General features: G+C 36.8%; 1 protein-coding gene across 1 annotated transcript in view; it reads left to right on the forward strand.

Annotated features, from left to right (window-relative positions):
* CEP112 (centrosomal protein 112) overlaps positions 1-23,554 on the forward strand; it is a 437,864-nt gene that overhangs the window by 84,538 nt on the left and 329,772 nt on the right. Inside the window, exons 13-16 of the mRNA XM_036835732.1 lie at positions 20,494-20,648; positions 20,966-21,095; positions 21,868-21,960; positions 22,848-22,907. Of these exons, the coding sequence (XP_036691627.1) occupies positions 20,494-20,648; positions 20,966-21,095; positions 21,868-21,960; positions 22,848-22,907 (438 nt within the window). The remainder of the gene's footprint in view (positions 1-20,493; positions 20,649-20,965; positions 21,096-21,867; positions 21,961-22,847; positions 22,908-23,554) is intronic.

Below are 23,554 nucleotides of genomic sequence, written 5' to 3' on the forward strand. Positions count from 1 at the left end.
CCTAGAAGAATTAACAAACACCTAGAAGAATTAAAGAACAAACAGAGATGAACGATACAATAACTGAAATGAAAAATATACTAGAAGGAATCAATAGCAGAATAACTGAGGCAGAAGAATGGATAAGTGACCTGGAAGACAGAATGGTAGAATTCACCACCACAGAACAGAATAAGGAAAAAAGAATAAGAAGAAATGAAGACAGCCTAAGAGACCTTTGGGACAACATTAAACGCAACAACATTCGCATTATAGAGGTCCCAGAAGGAGAAGAGAGAGTCCAGGAAGCACAGAGAGTCCCAGGCAGGATAAACCCAAGGAGAAACATGCTGAGACACATAGTAATCAAATTGACAAAAATTAAAGACAAAGAAAAATTATTGAAAGCAACAAGGGAAAAATGACAAATAACATACAAGGGAACTCCCATAATGTTAACAGCTGATTTCTCAGCAGAAACTCTACAAGCCAGAAGGGAGTGGCACAATATATTTAAAGTGATGAAAGGGAAGAACCTACAACCAAGATTACTCTACCCGGCAAGGATCTCATTCAGATTTGACAGAGAAATCAAAAGCAAGCAAAAGCTAAGAGAATTCAGCACCACCAAACCAGCTCTACAACAAATGCTAAAGGAACTTCTCTAAGTGGGAAACACAAGAGAAGAAAAGGACCTACAAAAACAATTAAGAAAATGGTAATAGGAACATACATATCGATAATTACCTTAAACATGAATGGATTAAATGCTCCAACCAAAAGACACAGGCTTGCTGAATGGATACAAAACAAGACCCATATATATGCTGTCTACAAGAGACCCACTTCAGACCTAGGGACACATACAGACTGAAAGTGAGGGGATGGAAAAAGATATTCCATGCAAATGGAAATCAAAAGAAAGCTGGAGTAGCAATACTCATATCAGATAAAATAGACTTTAAAATAAAGTTATAAGAGACAAGGAAGGACACTACATAATGATCAAGGGATCAATCCAAGAAGAAGATATAACAATTATAAATATATATGCACCCAACAGAGGAACACCTCAATACATACGGCAACTGCTAACAGCTATAAAAGAGGAAATTGACAGTAACACAATAATAGTGGGGGACTTTAACACCTCACTTACACCAATGGACACATCATCCAGACAGAAAATTAATAAGGAAACACAAGCTTTGAATGACACAATAGACCACATCGATTTAATTGATATTTATAGGACATTCCATCCAAAAACAGCAGATTACACTTTCTTCTCAAGTGCACATGGAACATTCTCCAGGATAGATCACATCTTGGGTCACAAATCAAGCCTCAGTAAATTTAAGAAAATTGAAATCATATCAAGCATCTTTTCCGACCACATAGCTATGAGATTAGAAATGAATTACAGGGAAAAAAACGTAAAAAACACAAACACATGGAGGCTAAACAATATGTTACTAAATAACCAAGAGATCACTGAAGAAATCAAAGAGGAAATCAAAAAATACCTAGAGACAAATGACAATGAAAACACGACGATTGAAAATCTATGGGATGCAGCAAAAGCAGTTCTAAGAGGTAAGTTTATAGCAATACAAGCCCACCTCAAGAAACAAGAAAAACCTCAAATAAACAAACTAACCTTACACCTAAAGGAACTAGAGAAAGAAGAAGAAACAAAACCCAAAGTTAGTAGAAGGAAAGAAATCATGAAGATCAGAGCAGAAATAAATGAAATAGAAACAAAGAAAACAATAGCAAAGATCAGTAAAACTAAAAGCTGGTTTTTTGAGAAGATAAACAAAATTGATACACCTTTAGCCAGAGTCATCAAGAGAAAGAGGGAGAGGACTCAAATCAATAAAATTAGAAATGAAAAGGAGAAGTTACAATAGACACCGCAGAAATACAAAGCATCATAAGAGACTACTACAAGCAACTCTGTGCCAATAAAATGGACAACCGGAAGAAATGGACAAATTCTTAGAAAGGTATAACCTTCCAAGACTGAACCAGGAAGAAATAGAAAATATGAACAGACCAATCACAAGGAATGAAATTGAAACTGTGATTAAAAATCTTCCAACAAACAAAAGTCCAGGACCAGATGGCTTCACAGGTGAATTCTATCAAACATTTAGAGAAGAGCTAACACCCATCCTTCTCAAACTCTTCCAAAGAATTGCAGAGGAAGGAATACTCCCAAACTCATTCTACGAGGCCACCATCACCCTGATACCAAAACCAGACAGAGAAACTGCAAAAAAAAGAAAATTACGGAGCAATATCACTGATGAATATAGATGCAAAAATTCTCAACAAAATACTAGCAAACAGAATCCAACAACACATTAAAAGGATCATACACCATAATCCAGTGGGATTTATCCCAGGGATGCAGGGATTCTTCAGTATATGCAAATCAGTCAATGTGATACACCAGATTAACAAAATGAAGAAGAAAAACCATATAATCATCTCAACAGATGCAGAAAAAGCTTTTGACAAAATTCAACACCCATTTATGATAAAAACTCTATAGAAAGTGGGCATAGAGGGAACCTACCTCAACATAGTATAGGCCATATACAACAAACCCACAGCAAACATCATTCTCAATGGTGAAAAACTGAAAGCATTTCCTCTAAGATCAGGAAGAAGACAAGGATGTCCCCTCTAGCCGCTATTATTCAACATAGTTTTGGAAGTCCTAGTCACGGCAATCAGAGAAGAAAAAGAAATAAAAGGAATCCAAATTGGAAAAGAAGAAGTAAAACTCACTGTTTGCAGATGACATGATACTATACATAGAGAATCCTAAAGATGCCACCAGAAGACTACTAGAGCTAATCAATGAATGTGGTAAAGTTGCAGGATACAAAATTAATGCACAGAAATCTCTTGCATTCCTATACACTAACAACAAAAGATCAGAAAGAGAAATTAAGGAAACAATCCCATTCACCATTTCAACAAAAAGAGTAAAATACCTAGGAATAAACCTACCTAAGGAGGTAAAAGACCTGTAGTCAGAAAACTATAAGACACTGATGAAAGAAATTAAAGGTGAAACAAACAGATGGAGAGATATACCATGTTTTTGGATTGGAAGAATCAACATTGTGAAAATGACTGTACTGTCCAAAGCAATCTACAGATTCAATACAATCCCTATCAAACTACCAATGGCAATTTTCACAGAACTAGAACAAAAAATTTCACAATTTGTATGGAAACACAAAAGACCCCGAATAGCCAAAGCAATCTTGAGAAAGAAAAATGGAGCTGGAGGAATCAGGCTCCCTGCCTTCAGACTATACTACAAAGCTACAGTAATCAAGACAACATGGTACTGGCACAAAAACAGAAATATAGATCAATGGAACAGGATAGAAAGCCCAGAGGTAAACCCACGCACCTATGGTCAACTACTCTATGACAAAGGAGGCAAGGGTATACAATGGAGAAAAGACAGTCTCTTTCAATAAGTGGTGCTGGGCGAACTGGACAGCTACATGTAAAAAATGAAATTAGAACACTCCCTAACACCATACACAAAAATAAACTCAAAATGGATTAGAGACCTAAATGTAAGACCGGACACTATAAAACTCTTAGAGGAAAACATAGGAAGAACACTCTTTGACATAAATCACAGCAAGATCTTTTTTGATCCACCTCCTAGAGTAATGGAAATAAAAACAAAAATAAACAAATGGGATCTAATGAACCTTAAAAGCTTTTGCAAAGCAAATGAAACTACCAACAAGATGAAAAGACAACCCTCTGAATGGGAGAAAATATTTGCAAATGAATCAACAGACAGAGGATTAATCTCCAAAATGTATAAACAGCTCATGCAGCTCAGTATTAAAAAAAACAAACAACCCAATCCAAAAATGGGCAGAAGACCTAAATAGACATTTCTCCAAAGAAGACATACAGATGGCCAAGAAGCACATGAAAAGCTGCTCAACATCACTAATTATTAGAGAAATGCAAATCAAAACTACAATGAGATATCACCTCACACCAGTTAGAATGGGCATCATCAGAAAATCTACAAACAAGAAATGCTGGAGAGGGTGTGAAGAAAAGGGAACCCTCTTGCACTGTTGGTGGGAATGTAAATTGATACAGCCACTATGGAGAACAGTATGGAGGTTCCTTGAAAAACTAAAAATAGAATTACCATATGACCCAGCAATCCCACTACTGGGCATATACCCAGAGAAAACCATAATTCAAAGAGACACATGCACCCCAATGTGCATTGCAGCACTGTTTACAATAGCCAGGTCATGGAAGCAACCTTAAATGCCCATCGACAGACAAATGGATAAAGAAGTTGTGGTACATATATACAATGGAATATTACTCAGCCATAGAAAGGAGCGCAATTGGGTCATTTGTAGAGACGTGGATGGGTCTAGAGACTGTCATACAGAGTGAAGTAAGTCAGAAAGAGAAAAACAAATATCGTATATTAACGCACATATGTGGAACCTAGGAAAATGGTACCGATGAACCAGTTTGCAGGGCAGAAATAGAGACACAGATGTAGAGAACAAACGTATGGACACCAAGCGTTTCGGGAAAGCGGTGGGGGTGGGTGGTGGTGATGGTGGGATGAACTGGGAGATTGGGATTGACATGTATACACTGATGTGTATAAAATAGATAACTAATAACAACCTGCTGTATAAAAAATAAATAAAATTCCAAAGAAAAATCAGTGGCGTGATTTCATCCTCAAGGAGGTGGAAGTTGGTTCTTGGGATTAAAAAATTTAGATATTATAATGGATTGTGACCCTCCAGTGGGCATAGTTTATAAACAGCAAGACTGTGGTATTAAAATTTCATAGTAGGGGATGATTAGAAGAAAAATATCTAAACTGGCTTCTTAGTTAATTAACTAACGGCAATGATTTTTTAAAACGGTTGAGCAACACTGGAATGAGCAATAAAGCAGAGGCGAGTGCTACCGCATACACGTGCTGGGGAGCCTTTCTTCTGAAGGTGGGATGCTTACAGAACGCCTTTGAGAAGTACTGGGGCCGTGTGATCCTCTGGGAAAAGTGTTTCGGGCAGAAGGAATGGCCAGTGCAAAGATGCGAAAGCTGGGACTGTCCGGCAAGTTCAGCAGAGCAAGGGGCGGCGTGGACGGGGCCCTGTGAGCAGAAAGGAGCAGAAAGGAGCATGGTAGGAAAATTCATCAGTGGGCAAATCAGGGAAAACCCTGTAGTGGATTATTGTTAACAATCCTTCGTACAGTTCAGTGAATTTCTGGTACATTTGTATTGAATTTGTATTGGATTGAGCACATGAAAGTGGTTCCATCTGACTATTATTTTTAAAGAATCTGTCTTGCTCTGTGCGGAGAACAAACTCTGGGTGGCCGAGAATGGGAGCCGGGAGACCAATCAGGACGCTGGTGTCGTAGGTCCAGGCGGGAGAGGTGGGCGGCTTGGCCTTGGGGGTCAGTCCAGAGGTGAGAACTGCCAAGTGCTGCTCCTGTTCCCTGGGATGGAGAAGCCTGAAAGCGGATCAGGTTTACCAGGGGGAAAAACCAAGGGTTTATTTTCTGGATAATCAGCATAGTGATGATATTCAAAGCCATGAACAAAAACCTAATTTATATCTGCAATACATTTTCGTCATCTCAACATCCTAAATTTTCACAAAAGTGAATAAATATATTAAGTAATTTTAGGGTTGAAATTTATGAAACATATTGATTGTCTAAAATGCCTACTGCATTGTTATATTTCATTAGTTAAATATCATTAAGAGAGTAATAGCTTTCACAGTGGAATTTTAATTTTTATCAATTTGGGATGTAAAGTAAAGTGATACTTTGGGGCCAAGAGGTTACTGTTAGAGAAACTTCATTATATTTTTAATGAAAGTTGAATTTAAAAATTAGCATTCAGACCTTGTCATTAGGTAACAGTAAGTATAGAGAAAAATGGGCAGAGTCTGTCAGCAGCATTGAATTTTTTTTTTTTTTTAATTTATTTATTTATTTTTGGCTGTGCTGGGTCTTCGTTTCTGTGCGAGGGCTTTCTCTAGTTGCGGCAAGCGGGGGGCCACTCTTCATCGCGGTGCGCGGGCCTCTCACGATCGCGGCCTCTCTTGCTGTGGAGCACAGGCTCCAGACGCGCAGGCTCAGTAATTGTGGCTCACGGGCCCAGTTGCTCCGTGGCATGTGGGATCTTCCCAGACCAGGGCTCGAACCCGTGTCCCCTGTGTTGGCAGGCAGATTCTCAACCACTGTGCCACCAGGGAAGACCCAGCAGCATTGAATTTAAGAATCATCAAAACTAGACAGATCTTGCTGAGCTGCTCCTGATTTAACAATTAAACAAGGTAGAGTTCAAGGCATGGTTTAAGATGAAAGACGAGACTGTCACTGAGAATTAGTTCCTGTGTTTTGTTCTTTCAGGCTTTTTTCTTTTTTTTGTTAGGACATATTCTGTTTCTGTGCCATTTATCGTAAGCAGACAATTGTATAGATGACTAGACTCATGTCTTTTGGTATTGGCAGGGATTTTCTTGTGTGAAACTAATAATTAAACATGTAAACACTGGATTTTTTTTTTTTTTTAGTTTTGAACTGTATTAAATTTAAATAAACAGAGCACAAAATGATGGTGATAGAAAAGTGACATTTTTATAACTAAATCAGTGAGGAGTAGCATGTTACACTGCTCTTTTACTTGGAAATATTCCAAGTTCTTTTGAAATAAGATGTGTAATTCTTCATTATTTAGTCTTAAACAGAGTCCCTTAAACACTAGGTTTTTAAAACAATATATTAGAACTTATAAATATGAAAATGATAGCAAAATTCTTAGATGCTTGGGGAGGTGACAGCTGTAAAATATAGGGCTCTATTCATACCAGGGTTTAGACACACAAAGTCTGTGAGTAGTTTTATTGAGATTTTAGGCTTTATTAGTGGAATTCTTTACCCATTTCTGTACCATGGATGCCACTGGCAATCTTGTGAAGTTTATGTGCCCTTTCCCAGAATAATATTTGAAAATTTAATAAAATATATGAGATTGCAAAGAAATTATATTGAGTTACAGTCATCAAAATATTAATAAATCAAAGTCATGATAAAGTAATACATATGCTTCTAAACTAATGCAGTAAATATCAAGATTTAGCAGTGGGCCTAATAACTATTGTAATTTATGAATAATGAGGAGGATAAACAATATTAGTGATTATCCGACACTGTATGGTCTGTGGAAATATCTCTGTTTCTGTTATTCATAGGTATTGCTAGTACGAACTTGTCTGTTGACTGTGTTCATAGTTAAAGGGAAATGCTGAAGGTCAGTTAGGGGACTGAAAATAAAGAGGAGCTATTTTTTTCTGTTCAAAGTCCCTGACACTCTGAATTCTATTCATGGACCTGAATCAAGTTTAAAGAGTATCAAAAGGGCCTAGACACGTGAAGTATTGTGTTAACTATTATTAGCTACTATTGTTAGTGGCATGTGGTGATTCATACGGCAGTTCGTCACTCTCTGAGGTGGCCCGGAGTTGTCATTTTATAGTCGCCGCCAGAATTTTTCTCCCAGCCTCACAGTTTTAAAGAAAAAACTCCCAAAGAGCACCAGTTCATCATTTTGAACAAGATGACCATTTAGAAAAATAGATTTTATTTTTTAGGACAGTTTTAGATTTACAGAAAACTTGAGAAGATGGTACAGAGAGTCCCTATATACCCCACACCCAACTTCCCCTCTTTGTAACGTCTTACGTTATTTTGGTACAGTTGTTACAATCAATGAATCAACAGGATACGTTAATAAACTGAAGTCCATAGTTTATTCAGTTTTCCTTAATTTTTACCTAATGTCCTTTTTCTTTTCCAGGATCTCATCCAGATACCACATTGTATTTTCTGCTTAGGTTCCTTTTGGTTGTGACAGTTTCTCAGACTTCCCTTGTTTTTAATAGCCGTGACACTCCTGAGGAGGACTGGTCAGGAATATTGTATAATGCCCTGTATTGGAATTTGTCTCATGTTTTTCTCATGATTAGACTGGGGTTATGGGTTGAGGCAGTAAGATCACGGAGGTAAAGTGCTGTTCTCAGCATATCACATCAAGGGTACATGCTGCTGATGACTTACTGTGGATAGTAACCTTGATCATCTGGCTGAGGCAGTGTTTGTTAGGTTTTCCACTGTGAAGCCATTCCCTCCCTGCCTTTCCATACTGTCCTCTCTGGAAGGAAGTACCTATGTGCAGCCCGTGCGTAAGAAGTGGGGAGTTACACTCTCCATACTTGAGGGTGGAGTATCTATGTAAATTATTTGGAGTTTTTCTGCGTGGGAGATTTGTCTCTTCTCCCTCATTTATTAATTTATTGAATCATTTATTTTTATCAGTATGGACTCATGGATATTATTTATCTTATGCTCTGGGCTATAATCCAATATTCCTTTATTTTGTTGCTTAAATTGTTCCAGCTTCAGCCGTTGGGAGAGCCTCCAGTAGGCTCCTCTGCCCCTTTGACCCACCCCATCAGTGTGGAGTATATGGAGACTGGTATTAGAAGCCAAGATCTGTGTGCTGGGTGTACTTATTACTGCTGGGGTGTCATTTCTTTTATGTCCTCTCACCAGAGTATTTGTGTATATATAAACCTGTATATATATGCATATCTGTAAACATTAGTATATGTAACCGTCTGTATCTGTATTAAGCTAAACATAATCTCTTACTGATGTCTGTAACTCTAAACCATTACCACATGGACTATTCTAGCCTTCTCCTCCCCTCTGTAAATTCTCAATCCAACATTGGAAACTTGGCCTCCACCATCATCTTCTAATTGTTCAATTTCAGCGCACAGAAATGGATATAGTCAGAGTTGTTGGTCCATATCCCCATGGGAACCAACTTTGTCACCTAGGGAACAGCGCTTACGTGCAATTCCTTTTGCCTTTGGTCTCACAGACGCCGCTCATTTCAAAATTGCGTAGGTCATCACCTTTCCCGCTACCCCTTCAATGAGCTTTTTATGTATTTGTAATAGAACTAGATTCTTTTATGTATTTGTAATAGAACTAGATTCTCTTTATGTATTTGTAATAGAACTAGATTCTTTTTTCACAGCCTGCATTTCTTCCGGGGAAGAATGTGCCAGTTCTCTTGGCATATTAGATTTTGAACCTGGAAGATTTATGATTTTTCCACTTCTCATCTCCTGCGTTTAGTATTTTACTCAATCATACTATTTACTTCTCTGAAAATTTTCCTGGACCTGCTCTCTCCCCTTCTGTTTCCACAGCTGCCACTTGAGCCCAGGCCATTGTTGCCTCATTCTGGGATCTTCCAGTAGCCTGCCGGTCGCTCTCCTGTTCTCCTCTTGTTCCAAATCCCACAAGTGCAGTTTGTCCCGTTTTCCCGTGACCGAGAGCTTGAATTACTAATCTAATGCCTATTATAACTTCTGTCTACAAGCCATGTCCTTTCAAGAACTCCAGCCTCGTCTTCCGAGTGCCACCTCTGAGTTCACAATGTGGGAAGATATTCTTTGCACCCAAGGTAATCTGTTTGTTCCTTCTCTGATCCTGCAGTTATAAACTCTGGAATTCCCCTCCCACACTGTTTGTTACAGCCTGAAAAATGAGATTCTACATCAGCATCTTTTCATGATTCTACAACAGCATCTTTTTATCTGAATAACTTTTTGCCCCATTTTGAGGCCTTCACTATTTTGTGTCCCCTCGGTTCTTTGTATTCATTTTTTAAAGATTATTTTGGCCACATGTTATTTAGGTATTTCCTATATGTCTGTGGGTTTCCCCTGACATTATAAGTTTTTTTTTTTAAGTTATTTATTTTATTTATTTATTTTTGGCTGCGTTGGGTCTTTGTTGCTGCGCGTGGGCTTTCTGAAGTTGCGGTGAGCAGGGGCTGCTCTTCGTTGCGGTGCATAGGCTTCTTGTTGCGGTGGCTTCTCTTGTTGCAGAGCACAGGCTCTAGGCGCCCGGGCTTCAGGAGTTGTGGCTCGCGGGCTCTGGAGTGCAGGCTCAGTAGTTGTGGCACACAGGCTTAGTTGCTCCGCGGCATGTGGGATCTTCCCGGACCAGGGCTCGAACCCGTGTCGCCTGCATTGGCAGGCAGATTCTTAACCACTGTGCCACCAGGGAAGTCCCATTATACGTTTTAAATTTCTTTCATTTACTTTATGCTTACTTTATTTTGTCTAAGACACAATGTGTTAAGAAAATGCTTTTAAAAAAAAATATAAAATAGTAAATAAATAATAAAGTGAATAACTGTCATCATACATTTTGCTTCAGAAAGTTTGTACCAGTATATATACAAGTATCTGTTCAGTAAATATAGAACTTAGTGCAGAAGCCACATTTTCAGTTCATACAATACTTGACTGCCCAGTAGGGCCACATTTAATAGTATCCTTGCACCGGAAACCGTGCCAGCTTCCAGCAATGCAGGTGTTAAACCCAGGTGCCCAGTGGTTGAGGCTTGGTATCAGCACGGTTCTGTTCTTTGTTTTAAGGCTGCTCATGCCTCGCTCTGTTTCTTCTGCTGTCACTCTCACCCCTCTTGTGCCTTGTCTTTCTAGTTTGATTGGCTGCTGTCCTGCTTTTCTACTCCCGAACCCTTTTCCTAACTTCCACGCTTTGTCTTCCCTTTGGTGGCTGTTCTGTTTGGCACAGCACTGGGACTTCCTAACCTCGTGCCAGTCTTCACAGACGGTACCAACTAGGTTGTTCTGGCCCATTTCATGGGCTCTTTATTTATTACGTCTCTCCTGTGCTAAACATTTAAACTGTTTGAATTAGTTGGTAAGTGACTCTCAGGAGAAGTAAATCTTTGACAATTTGATCTGTGTTTGTTGGAATTAGCATGGACCTCATACATACAATCCATTTCCAAGCGTAGCATGAGCCTGAGGAAACGTGTTGAATGGCGTGGCAAAGGAAATGGTTTTGGGGCCTACGTTTCTTAGACTTAATTGTTCAGAGCTGTTTTATTCACAGCAAAATTGAGGAGGAGGAAGGTAGAGAGATTTCCCGTGTACCCCTGTCCCTGCTGCTGGCATGCAGAGCCTCCTGCCGTGGGCACCTCCCACCAGACGCTGCAGCAGTCACAGTTCATGAACCCGCGGTGCTGCATCGTCACCCAAGGTCCGTAGCTTCCATTAGAGTTCACTCTTGGTATTAGATGGTCTGCGGGCTTGGACAAGTGTATAATGACATGTATTGATCTAAAATTACAGTATTACACATAGTATTTTCACTGCCCTAGAAATCCCCTGTTCATCCTTCCCCTCCCCGCACCCCCTGGCAACTGTCTCCATAGTTTTGTCTTTTCCAAAATGTCATATAGTTGGAGTCATACAGTATGTAGACTTTTAAGATTTGTTGCTTTCTTTTTTTTAAAATTAATTAATTAATTTATTTTTGGCTGCATTGGGTCTTCATTGCTGTGCGTGGGCTTTCTCTAGTTGTGGCGAGCGGGGTCTACTCTTCATTGCGGTGCGCGGGCTTCTCATTGCGGTGGCTTCTCTTGTTGTGGAGCACAGGCTCTAGGCATGCGGGCTTCCATAGTTGTGGCACACCAGCTCAGTAGTTGTGGCTCGGGGGCTCTAGAGCGCAGGCTCAGTAGTTGTGGTGCATGGGCTTAGTTGCTCCGCGGCATGTGGGATCTTCCCGGACCAGGGCTCGAACCCGTGTCCCCTGCATTGGCAGGTGGATTCTTAACCACTGAGCCACCAGGGAAGTCCCAGATTGGTTTCTTTTACTTACGCATTTAAATTTCCTCTATGCCTTTTCATGGCTTGATAGCTCATTTCTTTTTAGTGCTGAACAATGTTCCATCCTCTGGATGTACCAGTTTATCCACTCACCTACTGAAGGACATCTTAGTTGCTTCCAAGTTTTGGCAGTTATGAATACAGAGCTGCTATAAACATCTGTGTGCAGGGACTTCCCCGGTGGTCCAGTGGTTAAGACTCCGTGCTCCCAATTCAGGGGGTGCTGGTTCGATCCCTGGTCAGGGAACTAGATCCCGCATGCTGCAACTAAAAAAAGATTCCACATTCAGCTAAAGATCCCGCATGAGGCAATGAAGATTCTGTGTGCCCCAACTAAGACCCAGCGCAGCCAAATAAATAAATTAATTAAAACAAAACAAAACATCTACGTGCATATTTTTGTATGGACACAAGTTTTTAACTCATTTGGGTAAATACCAAAGAGCATGATTCCTAGATCGTATGGTAAGAGTATGTTTTATAAGAAACTGCCAAACTGCCTTCCAAGATGGCTGTACTACTTTGCATTCCTGCCAGTAATGAATGAGAGTCCCTGTTGTTCCACATCCTTGTCAGCATCTGTTGTCAGTGTTCTGGATTTTGGCCGTTCTGATGGGTGTGTAGTGGTATCTCATTGTTTTAATTTGCATTTCCATGATGGTATATGATGACATGTGATATGACATCCTTTTATATGCTTATTTGTCATCTGTATATCTTCTCTGGTGAGGTGTCTAAGTCTTTGACCCATTTTTTAATTAGTCTTTTATTTTATTATTGTTAAATTTTAAGAGTTCATTGTATATTTTGTATAACAGTCCTTCATCAGATGTGTCTTTTGAAAATAATTTTCTCAGTCTGTGGCTTATGTTCTAATCCTCTTAATACATATTATCTTTTATGGAATAGAAAATTTTAATTTTAATGAAGTCCAATTTATTAATTATTTTTTTCATGCATTGTGCCATGGATGTTGTGTCTAAAAAGTCATTGCCAAACTTAAGATAATCTAGGTTTTTCATATGTTATCTTCTAGGATTTCTGTAGTTTTGCATTTTGCATTTAGGTCTGTGATCTGTTTTGAGATAGTTTGTAAGATGTGTCTAGATTCTTTTTTGTTGCACATGGTTGTCCATCTGTTCTAGCACCATTTGTTGAAAAGTCTATCTTTGCTCCATTGTATTGCCTTTGCCCCTTTGTCAGAGATCAGCAGACTGTATTTATGGGGGTCTCTTTCTGGCCTCTCTGTTCTGTTCCATTGATCTATTTGTCTTTTCTTTTGACAGTACCACAGTGTTTTGATTACTGTAGCCTTATAGTAAGTCTTGAAGTAGGCAGTGTCAGTCCTCCAACTTTGTTCTTCTCTTTCAATTTTGTATTGGCTATTTTGTGTCTTTTGTCTCTCCATATAAACTTTAAGAGCAGTTTGTCCATAGAATAACTTGCTGGGATTTTGACTGGTATTGCATTAAATCTGTAGATCAATTTGGGGATAACTGACATTGACGTTATTGTATCTTCCTATCCATGAACGTGGACTATCTCTCCATTTATTTAGTTCTTTGATTTTTCTCATTCTTTCATCAGAGATTTGTAGTTTACCTCATGTAGATCTTGTACATATTTTGTTATATTTGTATGTATTTCATTTTTTGGGGGTGCTAATGTAAATAGTATTGTGTTTTTAATGTCAAATTCCCCTTGTTTATTACTAGGAAAAATGATTGACTTTTGTATATTAACCTTGTATCCTGCAGCCTAGCTATAGTGTCTTATTATTTCCAAGGGTTTTTTTTTTTTTTTTCCCTTCCCCATCTTTCCCCTTTGGTAGCCATAAGTTTGTTTTCTATGTCCGTGAGTCTGTTTCTGTTTTGTATATAGATCCGCTCTTCATTTGTATTATTTTTTAGATTCCACATATGATTGATATCATGTAATATTTGTCTTTCTCGACTTACTTAGTATAATATTCTCTAGTGTCTTATTATTTCTTGATGTCTTATTATTTTCAAGAGTTTTTTGATGTATACTTTTAGATTTTCTACATAGAGGATCATCTTTTTGTGAACAAAGACAGTTTTATGTCTTTCTTCCCGATCAGTATACCTTTTATTTCTTTTTTTATATATTGCATTAGCTAGGATTTCGAGTATCATGCTGAAAAGGAGTTGTGAGAGAGAGAGCATCCTTTTCTTTTTCCTGATCTTAGTTGGAAAGCTTCTAGCTTCTAACCGTTACCTGTAGGTTTTTTGTAGAGATTTTTTCCTCAAATTGAGGAAATTCCCCTTTATTCCCATTTTACTGAGAGTTTTTTTTTTATCATGAATCAGTGTTGGATTTTGTCAAATGCTTTTTCTGCATCTATTGATATGATCATGTGATTTTTCTTCTTTAGCCATTGATGAGATGGATTACATTAATTGATTTTCAAATGTTGAAACAGCTTTGCATACCTGGGTGAGAGTTACTCTCTTTATTTCTATTATTGATGAAGTAATTGGGAGTGCACTCTTCATACTTGTATGGTGCTAGAGTAGGAGTTGTTGTTATAAAAAGAGAAGCATAATCTTGTTGAGTTAGAAAAGTCTTCCATCATAAAATTCAGGATGGACAGTTTAATTTGTTCAAGTGGGAAAAAGACTACATATACATATTATTGAATGAGATGATGTGATCATTACTCACCATTATACTGCTGGTATGGGTGTAAAGAGCAAAGTAAGGAAAAGGTTAGAGTTGTTCAGGGCAGTTTGGAATGCAAGCGTCAGAAGGTAATCGTATGATACCCAGTTGCATTGCCCCTGCCTATTAGAGGGGCAGATTGTATAGGTATGTGTACAATGTGTATTTTATTTTACTTATTTTATTTCTATTTTATCATATATATTTTATATATATATATATAAAATATATATTTTAATCACTGTTACTCTGTACAATGATATACAGACAACTGAGACCAAAATATTGCTTCAACATCCTGGACTTTCTTCTCTGATTTGTTGGGTGTGTTTTCCTCTCACCTATTTTTTTCTTTCTCATATAACTAGTACTTTTATTCTTTTCTCTCATGTCCACTGTATTCAATATTCATATTGCAGAAAGATGGCTGACTGCTTTTCTGGCTAATAGAAACCCTTTTTCCTTAGTAAATTCTGGAGAATTACTTATTTGTATCAATTCAATACTCGTTGCCTTGGTTTCTTTAACAATTTCTAATATTTTATAAGGATCACATGTTTCTTTTTGCATTAAGAAAAAGAAAAAAACGGTTTTTCAAAAATAGTTTGAATATAGGGGGAATATCTTTATCCCTATTTTGAATTTCTTGTGTTCTATCTTTACCTTTTATAACACACACAAAAAACTTTTTGGTATATTCTATGAAGAACAGATGTGTAGGGTGGAGATTTTGAAAATTTAACAATTATCCTATTTTAATTAAAAAAATATTGATAGTCTACAAATTTGTATTGAGTGCTTACTACAAGCCAAGCACTGTTCTAGAAACAAGAGATTTATAGTGGACAAAGCAGTGTCTTGAGCTTACATTTTACTGGGGAAGATAAACAACAACAATAAACAAACAAATAAATATATACGTTTGTGACAAGTACTAAAAAGAAAAATGAAGGTTAATAAAAGAGAAAGGAGAGTGGTAGGAGATGAGAACAGAGAAGCCATAATAATCCCTTCTTTCTCTGAGTAGAAGAGAAGTCATTGGATGGTTTTGAGCAGGAGAGTGATATTTGATTAATGTTCTGAAAAGATCATTTCCTTGAAGTTCAATAACTTTACCATAACTGTGGCATTTTTCATCTGTGTCAGTTTTATGGTGTGCCCTTTGTACAATTTTCTTACAGTATGTTTTTTATTTTCTTTAGGTACACCAATGATGTAAATTTGAACTATCATTTTTCTCTTTTCTACATCTGTTGTTTGCTCTTGTGTTTAAGTTTTGTCCATTCTGGTTTGCTTGCTTTCCACAAGCTTTTCCTTCATTTTTTTAAAAAACTGTATCTCCCACCTACCCATTCTTTTTTTGGAGCTATTTTCATTTTAGTTTTCCTTTTCCTAAGATCTGTGTGTTCATGTTTCATTACTTCCTGTCTCTCAGTATAACTACCTGAGATCTTACAGTTTTTCTCTGACTTATTTTTTTATAGAGGTGAGGTTTATTAAGTTTTTGTGGATATGTGATTTTTTTGCATATTGTAAAAGATGTTCCTTGTGATACATTTGGCATTGATTTTAATCTGTCACATGTAAGTGATTTTATTTAGTGAATCTTCTTCATTTGTCTTTTGTTTTTTTCTGCCTTTCCTCTCATTTCCTTACCATATATTTATATAGATTGAATCCTGGCCCATTTTTGATTATTACTTATCTTTCAATATACAGATTTCTTCCTTGGCCAGTTATTTGAAGACAGTTTCTGGGTATATAGGACCAGGGCCATGTTCCATCATAGCATGAATTTCTTACTATGCAGGGATGTATGTGAGAGAATTCTTTGAGCATTTATTGCTTAATAGCTGCAGTAATGCTTCTCATAATGTCATTTCTTTCCCTTAATTGCCCTAGCCATAGATTGTTTCCAGAAAATATGGCTTGTGTGATTTTTCATTCAGTCCAGCCTTTCTTTCTTCTTTTTCATGCCAGATTGGGTTCAGAGTTTCCAGCCACAACCTGTGCATATGTTATCACTGAACCAAGGAAGAGATTCTTTGCATGCCACTTAGTTTGAATAACTGTGTTCTGATGATATTTTCTAAGATCTCCAGCCATAGGTCATTCTCTCCTGGAGTATTCCTGCATTTCTATTTGATCATTTAATTTTGCTGGCCATCCTCATATATTTTGAGTTAGGATAACAAATTCCTCATAGGTTTTATAATTTCAATATCTGGGCCATGTGCATGTCTATTTCTATTTTTTTCCTCTGGATTCTATTTCTTGGAATCCTGGTATTTTCTGATTGAATGCCAGGCATTGTGTTTGAAAAATAATAAATGCTCTGGATGATGTTTTCTTCCTCCAGAGAGGCTCCACCCTAAACTCTGAGATGCAGCTGGTATGGAGATAACTCACCTTGATCCATTCACGGACTGAGCTGACTCAAGGCTGGGTTGCAGTCTTTGTAATCTTTGGTCTTCCGCTGATTCATTTCCAGTCCTAATTGTAGTCATCAACACGGGTCCCAAATGAAAGCCTGTGATGTTACTAAGGGCCCGCCTTGAATAATCTACGGTTTCTTACTCCTGAGTACAGTGACACTGCTGAAAACTCTAGTCTGCTTTTCAGAGGATTTTATCTTGGTTTCTTGGCTTCCTGCCCTGCAGATGTTAAGAATTTGCCAGATGCCTTGAGGAGAAGCTGCTTGTGTGGAGCTCCTTTCTCTCAGGGATTTTGGTTCCTCAGCTCTGGCTGCTTGGCCACCCTCTGCTCTGCTCTGCTTTCCTTGCCCCATTCTCATCCTTCCAAGATTGGAAAATGCCTCAAAGGTAAAAGCAGCTTACACAATGTGGACTCACCTCTCTGGTGTTTCTTCCTCTGGCCCCCTAAGTCCTAGCTGCCTTGGAAGTTTTCCAGTGCCTTCAAATAGATTTCTTTTGTATCTTTTTGGGTTTTCAGTTGTTCTCAGTGGGAGCATGACGTGTTGCAAGCTACTTCTTCATAGTCGGAAATATAAGTTCCTCTCCTAGGGTTTATTAAGATGGAGTTTCATTTATGTTTCTAGTATATCTTGTCTCTCTTTGGTAATTTCCAAGAGAAGGAAAGCAAATCACCTTTTTCGCACCATTTAAAACTGGAATACAAAAGAAATATTCTTTTCTTTATTTCTTCCAGTAAATTAACATTTAGGAAACAGGGAGAGTTTAGGATATATATTGAAAAATTGAAACTATCTTCTGAAAGAAACTCCTAAAGCGGAGGCATCACTAACAAAGAGGCAAAGTGAATCGGGTGTATAGAGAAGAAATCTGAGCATCTGAATGTGTCAGGCTTTGAGCTAGAAATTGTACATACTTTTAAAAGTTAATCTACATACCATATTTTTACATTAGACATAATTATTTCCATTGCTCAGATTTGGAAGTTATGGCACCAAAATTTAAATTATATACCTAATTTTTATTGTAGTGAAGAAAGAATGAGATGAATACAGGATGTTGGGGCTGTAATATTATTTAATGGAGAAAAGACAGTCTCTTCAGTAAGTGGTGCTGGGAAAACTGGACAGCTACATGCAAAAGAATGAAATTAGAACGCTCCCTAACATCATACACAAAAATAAACTTAAAATGGATTAGAGGGCTTCCCTGGTGGCGCAGTGGTTGAGAATCTGCCTGCCAATGCAGGGGACACGGGTTCGAGCCCTGGTCTGGGAAGATCCCACATGCCACGGAGCAGCTGGGCCTGTGAGCCACAATTACTGAGCTTGCGCGTCTGGAACCTGTGCCTCGCAACAAGAGAGGCCACGATAGTGAGAGGCCCGCACACTGCTAGGAAGAGTGGCCCTCGCTTGCCGCAACTAGAGAAAGCCCTCGCACAGAAACGAAGACCCAACACAGCCATAAATAAAACAAAACAAAACAAAACAAAAAGATGGATTAGAAACCTAAATGTAAGACCAGACACTATAAAACTCTTAGAGGAAAACATAGGAAGAACACTCTTTGACATAAATCACAGCAAGATCTTTTTTGATCCACCTCCTAGGGTAATGGAAATAAAAACAAAAATAAACAAATGGGACCTAATGAAACTTCAAAGCTTTTGCACAGCAAAGGAAACCATAAACAAGACGAAAAGACAACCCTCAGAATGGGACAATATATTTGCAGAAGAATCAACAGACAAAGGATTAATCTCCAAAATATATAAATAGCTCATGCAGCTCAATATTAAAAAAACAAACAACCCAATCCAAAAATGGGCAGAAGACCTAAACAGACATCTCTCCAAAGAAGACATACAGATGGCCAACAAACACATGAAAACCTGCTCAATATTACTAATTATTAGAGAAATACAAATCAAAACTACAATGAGGTATCACCTCACACCAGTTAGAATGGGCATCATTAGAAAATCTACAAACAACAAATGCTGGAGAGGGTGTGGAGAAAAGGCAACCCTCTTGCACTGTTGGTGGGAATGTAAATTGATACAGCCACTATGGAGAACAGTATGGAGGTTCCTTGAAAAACTAAAAATAGAATTACCATACGACCCAGCAATCCCACTACTGGGCATATACCCTGAGAAAACCATAATTCAAAAAGACACATGCACCCCAATATTCATTGCAGCACTGTTAACAATAGCCAGGACATGGAAGCAACCTAAATACCCATCGACAGATGAATGGATAAAGAAGATGTGGTACATATATACAATGGAATATTACTCAGCCATAAAAAGGAACGAAATTGAGCCATTTGTAGAGACATGGATGGGTCTAGAGACTGTCATACAGAGTGAAGTAAGTCAGAAAGTGAAAAACAAATATATATTAACACACGTATGTGGAACCTAGAAAAATGGTACAGATGAACCGGTTTGCCGGGCAGAAATTGAGACACAGATGTTGAGAACAAACGTATGGACACCAAGGGGGGAAAGCGGCAGGGGGGTGGGGGTGGGATGAATTGGAAGATTGGGATTGACATGTATACACTGATGTGTATAAAATGGATGACTAATAAGAAAATAAATAAACCTTAAAATAAAAAATGAAATGAATACAGGATGTTGGGGCTGTAATATTATTTAATGCTTAAACTTTATTTTAAATGTTTATCTTAGAATGAGTATAAAAGGATACTGTTTGGAACATCATCCTAATAACCTTTTCTAATTACTGGAAGTGTAATCATTAAAATGAAAATTGATTATCCTTTTAGCTAATGCTTGCTTACCCTAATTTTAGATAAAGTACCTAGTTATAAACACCTTTATCTAGTTCCATAAAGATAAAAAATTCAAAACAACTTAAATATCAAATAATAAGGAAATGTTTTAATTATGTGATGATTTTGAAGACTGTGGAAAAATGAAATGCTTTTGATAAAATGGTAAGTAAATAAAAAAATGAATGAAAAATTTATGCACAAACACTGCAGCTATGTAGTAAAATATTCCTGTACACTTACGTGATACTACATGTGTCACTTATAACCTCTGTATTAAAATATTTGGGTTATGAATTTCTTTTTTAAACATATTATTACATTGCTTTTATAATTCAAAAACTTTCTAAATCTTCAAATGAAGAGCAAATAACTGCTGAGTACTCACCTAACAAGTACAGATTTATTAAGTTTCATAAGGAGAATATAACCTTCCGGAGGCTAAGGACTTCACCTCTTCTATTTACTGCTATGTCCCCAGATCAGAATAGTGCCAGGTTCAGTAAATATTCGTTCAGTGAATGAATGAATGGCTAAAAGCATATAAACACATTAGCCTTACTTTTATGGTAGAAAGCACTCCTTTTTTTAAAAAAAAGACTTGGTTAATTTAGAGGTTGGTTTAGTTTTTATTAGTATGGTTTATCATACATTTGTTTTTCGTATTCTTATCTCTCATACATTGTATTTTTTCTTCAGGCTATTTAATGATACAGAATTGTTATAAAGTTAGAGGCTTTCTTAACAGTGACCTATTATTTTAGAACCAGATGATCAAAGAACTGGAGTCCCGTGTCCAGCAGCTGACTGGAGAAGCAGAGAACAGTAATACACAGAAGCAGAAATTAATTCAAGAAAAATTGGAACTTGAGAGATGTTACCAGATAACATGTAATGAATTACAAGAAGTAAAGGCAAGGTATTGTCTGAAGTCAGATATCTCTCAGGTGTGGCTATAAAGTACTGATATTAACTCTATTAAATTATCTGTTAAAATTAATCACACTTGTGCATTTAACTTGGGAGGTTTCCAATCTAAATGCTGCCATTTGTTAAATTTTTTAAAGTACCATTTAATATAAGAAGCATACTGTTTAGAAACAGTTGATAAAAATGTGGATACTTATTTGATATATTGAAAGATAATGTATTGGGATTTGGTTGACTAAAAAATTCCATTTTAGAGATTGATTATAAATATATTGGAAAAATATTTTATCCTCGGATTGCTTTTAGGCGCAACACACTGCATAAAGAGAAGGATCATCTTGTAAATGATTATGAGCAAAACATGAAACTGTTACAAACCAAATATGATGCCGATATAAACCTTCTGAAAAAGGAACATGCTCTTTCAGCTTCTAAGGTATTGTAGATGCTGGTAGGTGTAGCCATCCAAAGTACTTATTTCCTTTACTCAGCATATAGCCAAAGGTGGTAGAAGCTGACCACTACCTGGCATTTAAGTTAGTCTCTCCTTTGCTTAGTTTAATACTAAGTGTCTAATATATAGCATAACACAAATATTTAATAAACTAAAATCTGCTATAAATTAACCCTTTTAATTACCAAAGTTTTTAAAGGAGGAAACATAAAAGTCCAAGAAGAAATGTTCAGTTGTGTTAATAATACATATTTTGGAGTAACTCTATACATTATTGTTATTATTTTGAAATCTTGGTTATGCTTTGGTTTTCCTGCCATCACATGCACTCATATGAGCCCACAGACACCCTCGGGGCACCCACACACTTTTATGTCAGATAAGTGAAACTTTCTGCAAAGAAAATCCTATAGCCTCAATACTAAAATAGTCAATTACTTGATATTTCATGAATTAAATATTCCAGTGGATTTGGTTTTAAAATAAAAATTTAAAAAGTTTTCTGTATATCTATTCTTTTTACATCAGTATTATATTTTCATAACTTTAAATGCCATGCAGTACTTAATTTATCTTTTTACTTTAAAAGATTTTTTAACTTAAAATTTTTTAAAAATTCAGATTTATAGGTAATTTTAATTCTAACTGAAGCTTCCGGTGGGGGGAAAAAGTTAAATTTATTCAACCAGAAGTTTGTAGGATGGTAGAAAAATCAAAGTTTCATTTTTTTATTATTTTCTTAAAATCTTTTTAGGCATCTGGTATGATTAAAGAATTAGAACAGAACATCTGTCAATTAAAACAGCAGTTACAGGAATTAGAACTTCAAAGAAAGCAACAATTAAAGGTGAGTCCTGTATTTTTACACAGAATAATGGCTGAGACTCACCTTTCCTTTTCTTGGTGTATACATATAAATGAGAGTCGATGAAAAAAACTCAGAAATGCAGGTAGCCATTTCTGATTCTTTTATTGCACTGTATCATTTTTCATCTTATTTACTTTAACAAAAGTAGATGCTAATGGGATATAGAGTAAAAAGAACAATAATTTTAATTTGAACAATCTACTTTTTTTGAGATTAGTTAAAAGTATAAACCTTATTTAAATATATTATTATTTTAGAATTATTTCCTCTCTTTAAATTATTATCTGCCATTCTTTATAATTTCTCTCTCTCTTTTTCTCTTTCACACCTTTTATTTATTTATTTATTTTTTTGGCTGCACCGCTCGGCATGTGGGATCCTAGTTCCTCGACCAGCGACTGAACCCACGCCCCCTGCGGTGGAAGCGTGGCGTCCTAACCATTGGCCCGCCAGGAAACTCCCTCTTTCACACCTTTTAGATCTTGCCTTTTCTCTCATGGTCAAAAAGTACCAAGCACTTCTATATGACACAACTTCAAACTTATTATTTTCACGTTGATTCATTTGGTCATTTTTAAGTGATCTCTTAATTCTAAGGGTCAGAAAGTTTCTCTTTCACTGTGAAGTATGTACTTTTGAGAGTGGTAACATCTTCAGATAACTAAGGTTTTATGGCCTCCAACATAAAGCTATGCATGTTTCTAGTTGTAGTTTAGAAAACTGCACAGGTAGGGCTCTCTTAATAATATGCAAAACTCAAATAAGGTTTGTCCTCAAAGAGATTGATTTGTTTCATTAGATTACCAGTTTTATTGACCCTAGAAGCAATTTTAAGGATAATAAAGATAAATATTTATTATTCACAGGATCAAGAAAATAAGTTTCAAATGGAGAAATGTCACTTAAAACGCACCTATGAGAAAAAGGTAATGTGTTTCATGGGAAGCTATGACATTTAAAATAGCACATGAGGCAGTTAAGAATGAGGGTTGATTTTTATACAGCTGTGCATTCCAGCCCTTATTTCTGAGTTCATTTCAGTTAGCTAGTAATCAAGTTTTTCTTCTTTTTCATGTTTATAAACAGCTTCTTCACTTTGATTTTTAATTATATCAACATTAAAACACCACTTCTATGTTATATTTGAGTGAAGAGTATTATTATGTTCACCTTTCATAATAACCTTTTGAAATTATATTTTCTTTCTACTAGTAAAAATGTGATGTAACTGTTGGGTGTTATTTTTTTCTGTTGTATCATATGTGTAATAAGAACTCTAAGAAATTAACCAAAGAATATGAAACAGTGAAAGCATTGTCTACTATGATCGATTAGTAAGAAATGGATTAGTCATTGTCTCTCGTGATTTAGAGCAGTGACTGTAGTGACTATTTCTACTGGTGCATGCTGGTGTCCTTGTTACCAGTAACAACTAGGGTCACTGCCACACTGTTGACACCTTCGGTGATAAAGTATAGAATTCTATATGTCTGTGACTTTCAAACTTGAGTTTTGAATTTGTTGTTTGCTGTATAACTGTAATTGAAATAGCAAAGATTTTGTTGCTGCTTTT

The sequence above is a fragment of the Balaenoptera musculus genome, chromosome 20 (genome assembly GCF_009873245.2).
Source record: "Balaenoptera musculus isolate JJ_BM4_2016_0621 chromosome 20, mBalMus1.pri.v3, whole genome shotgun sequence".
Classification (NCBI taxonomy): Eukaryota; Metazoa; Chordata; class Mammalia; order Artiodactyla; family Balaenopteridae; genus Balaenoptera; species Balaenoptera musculus.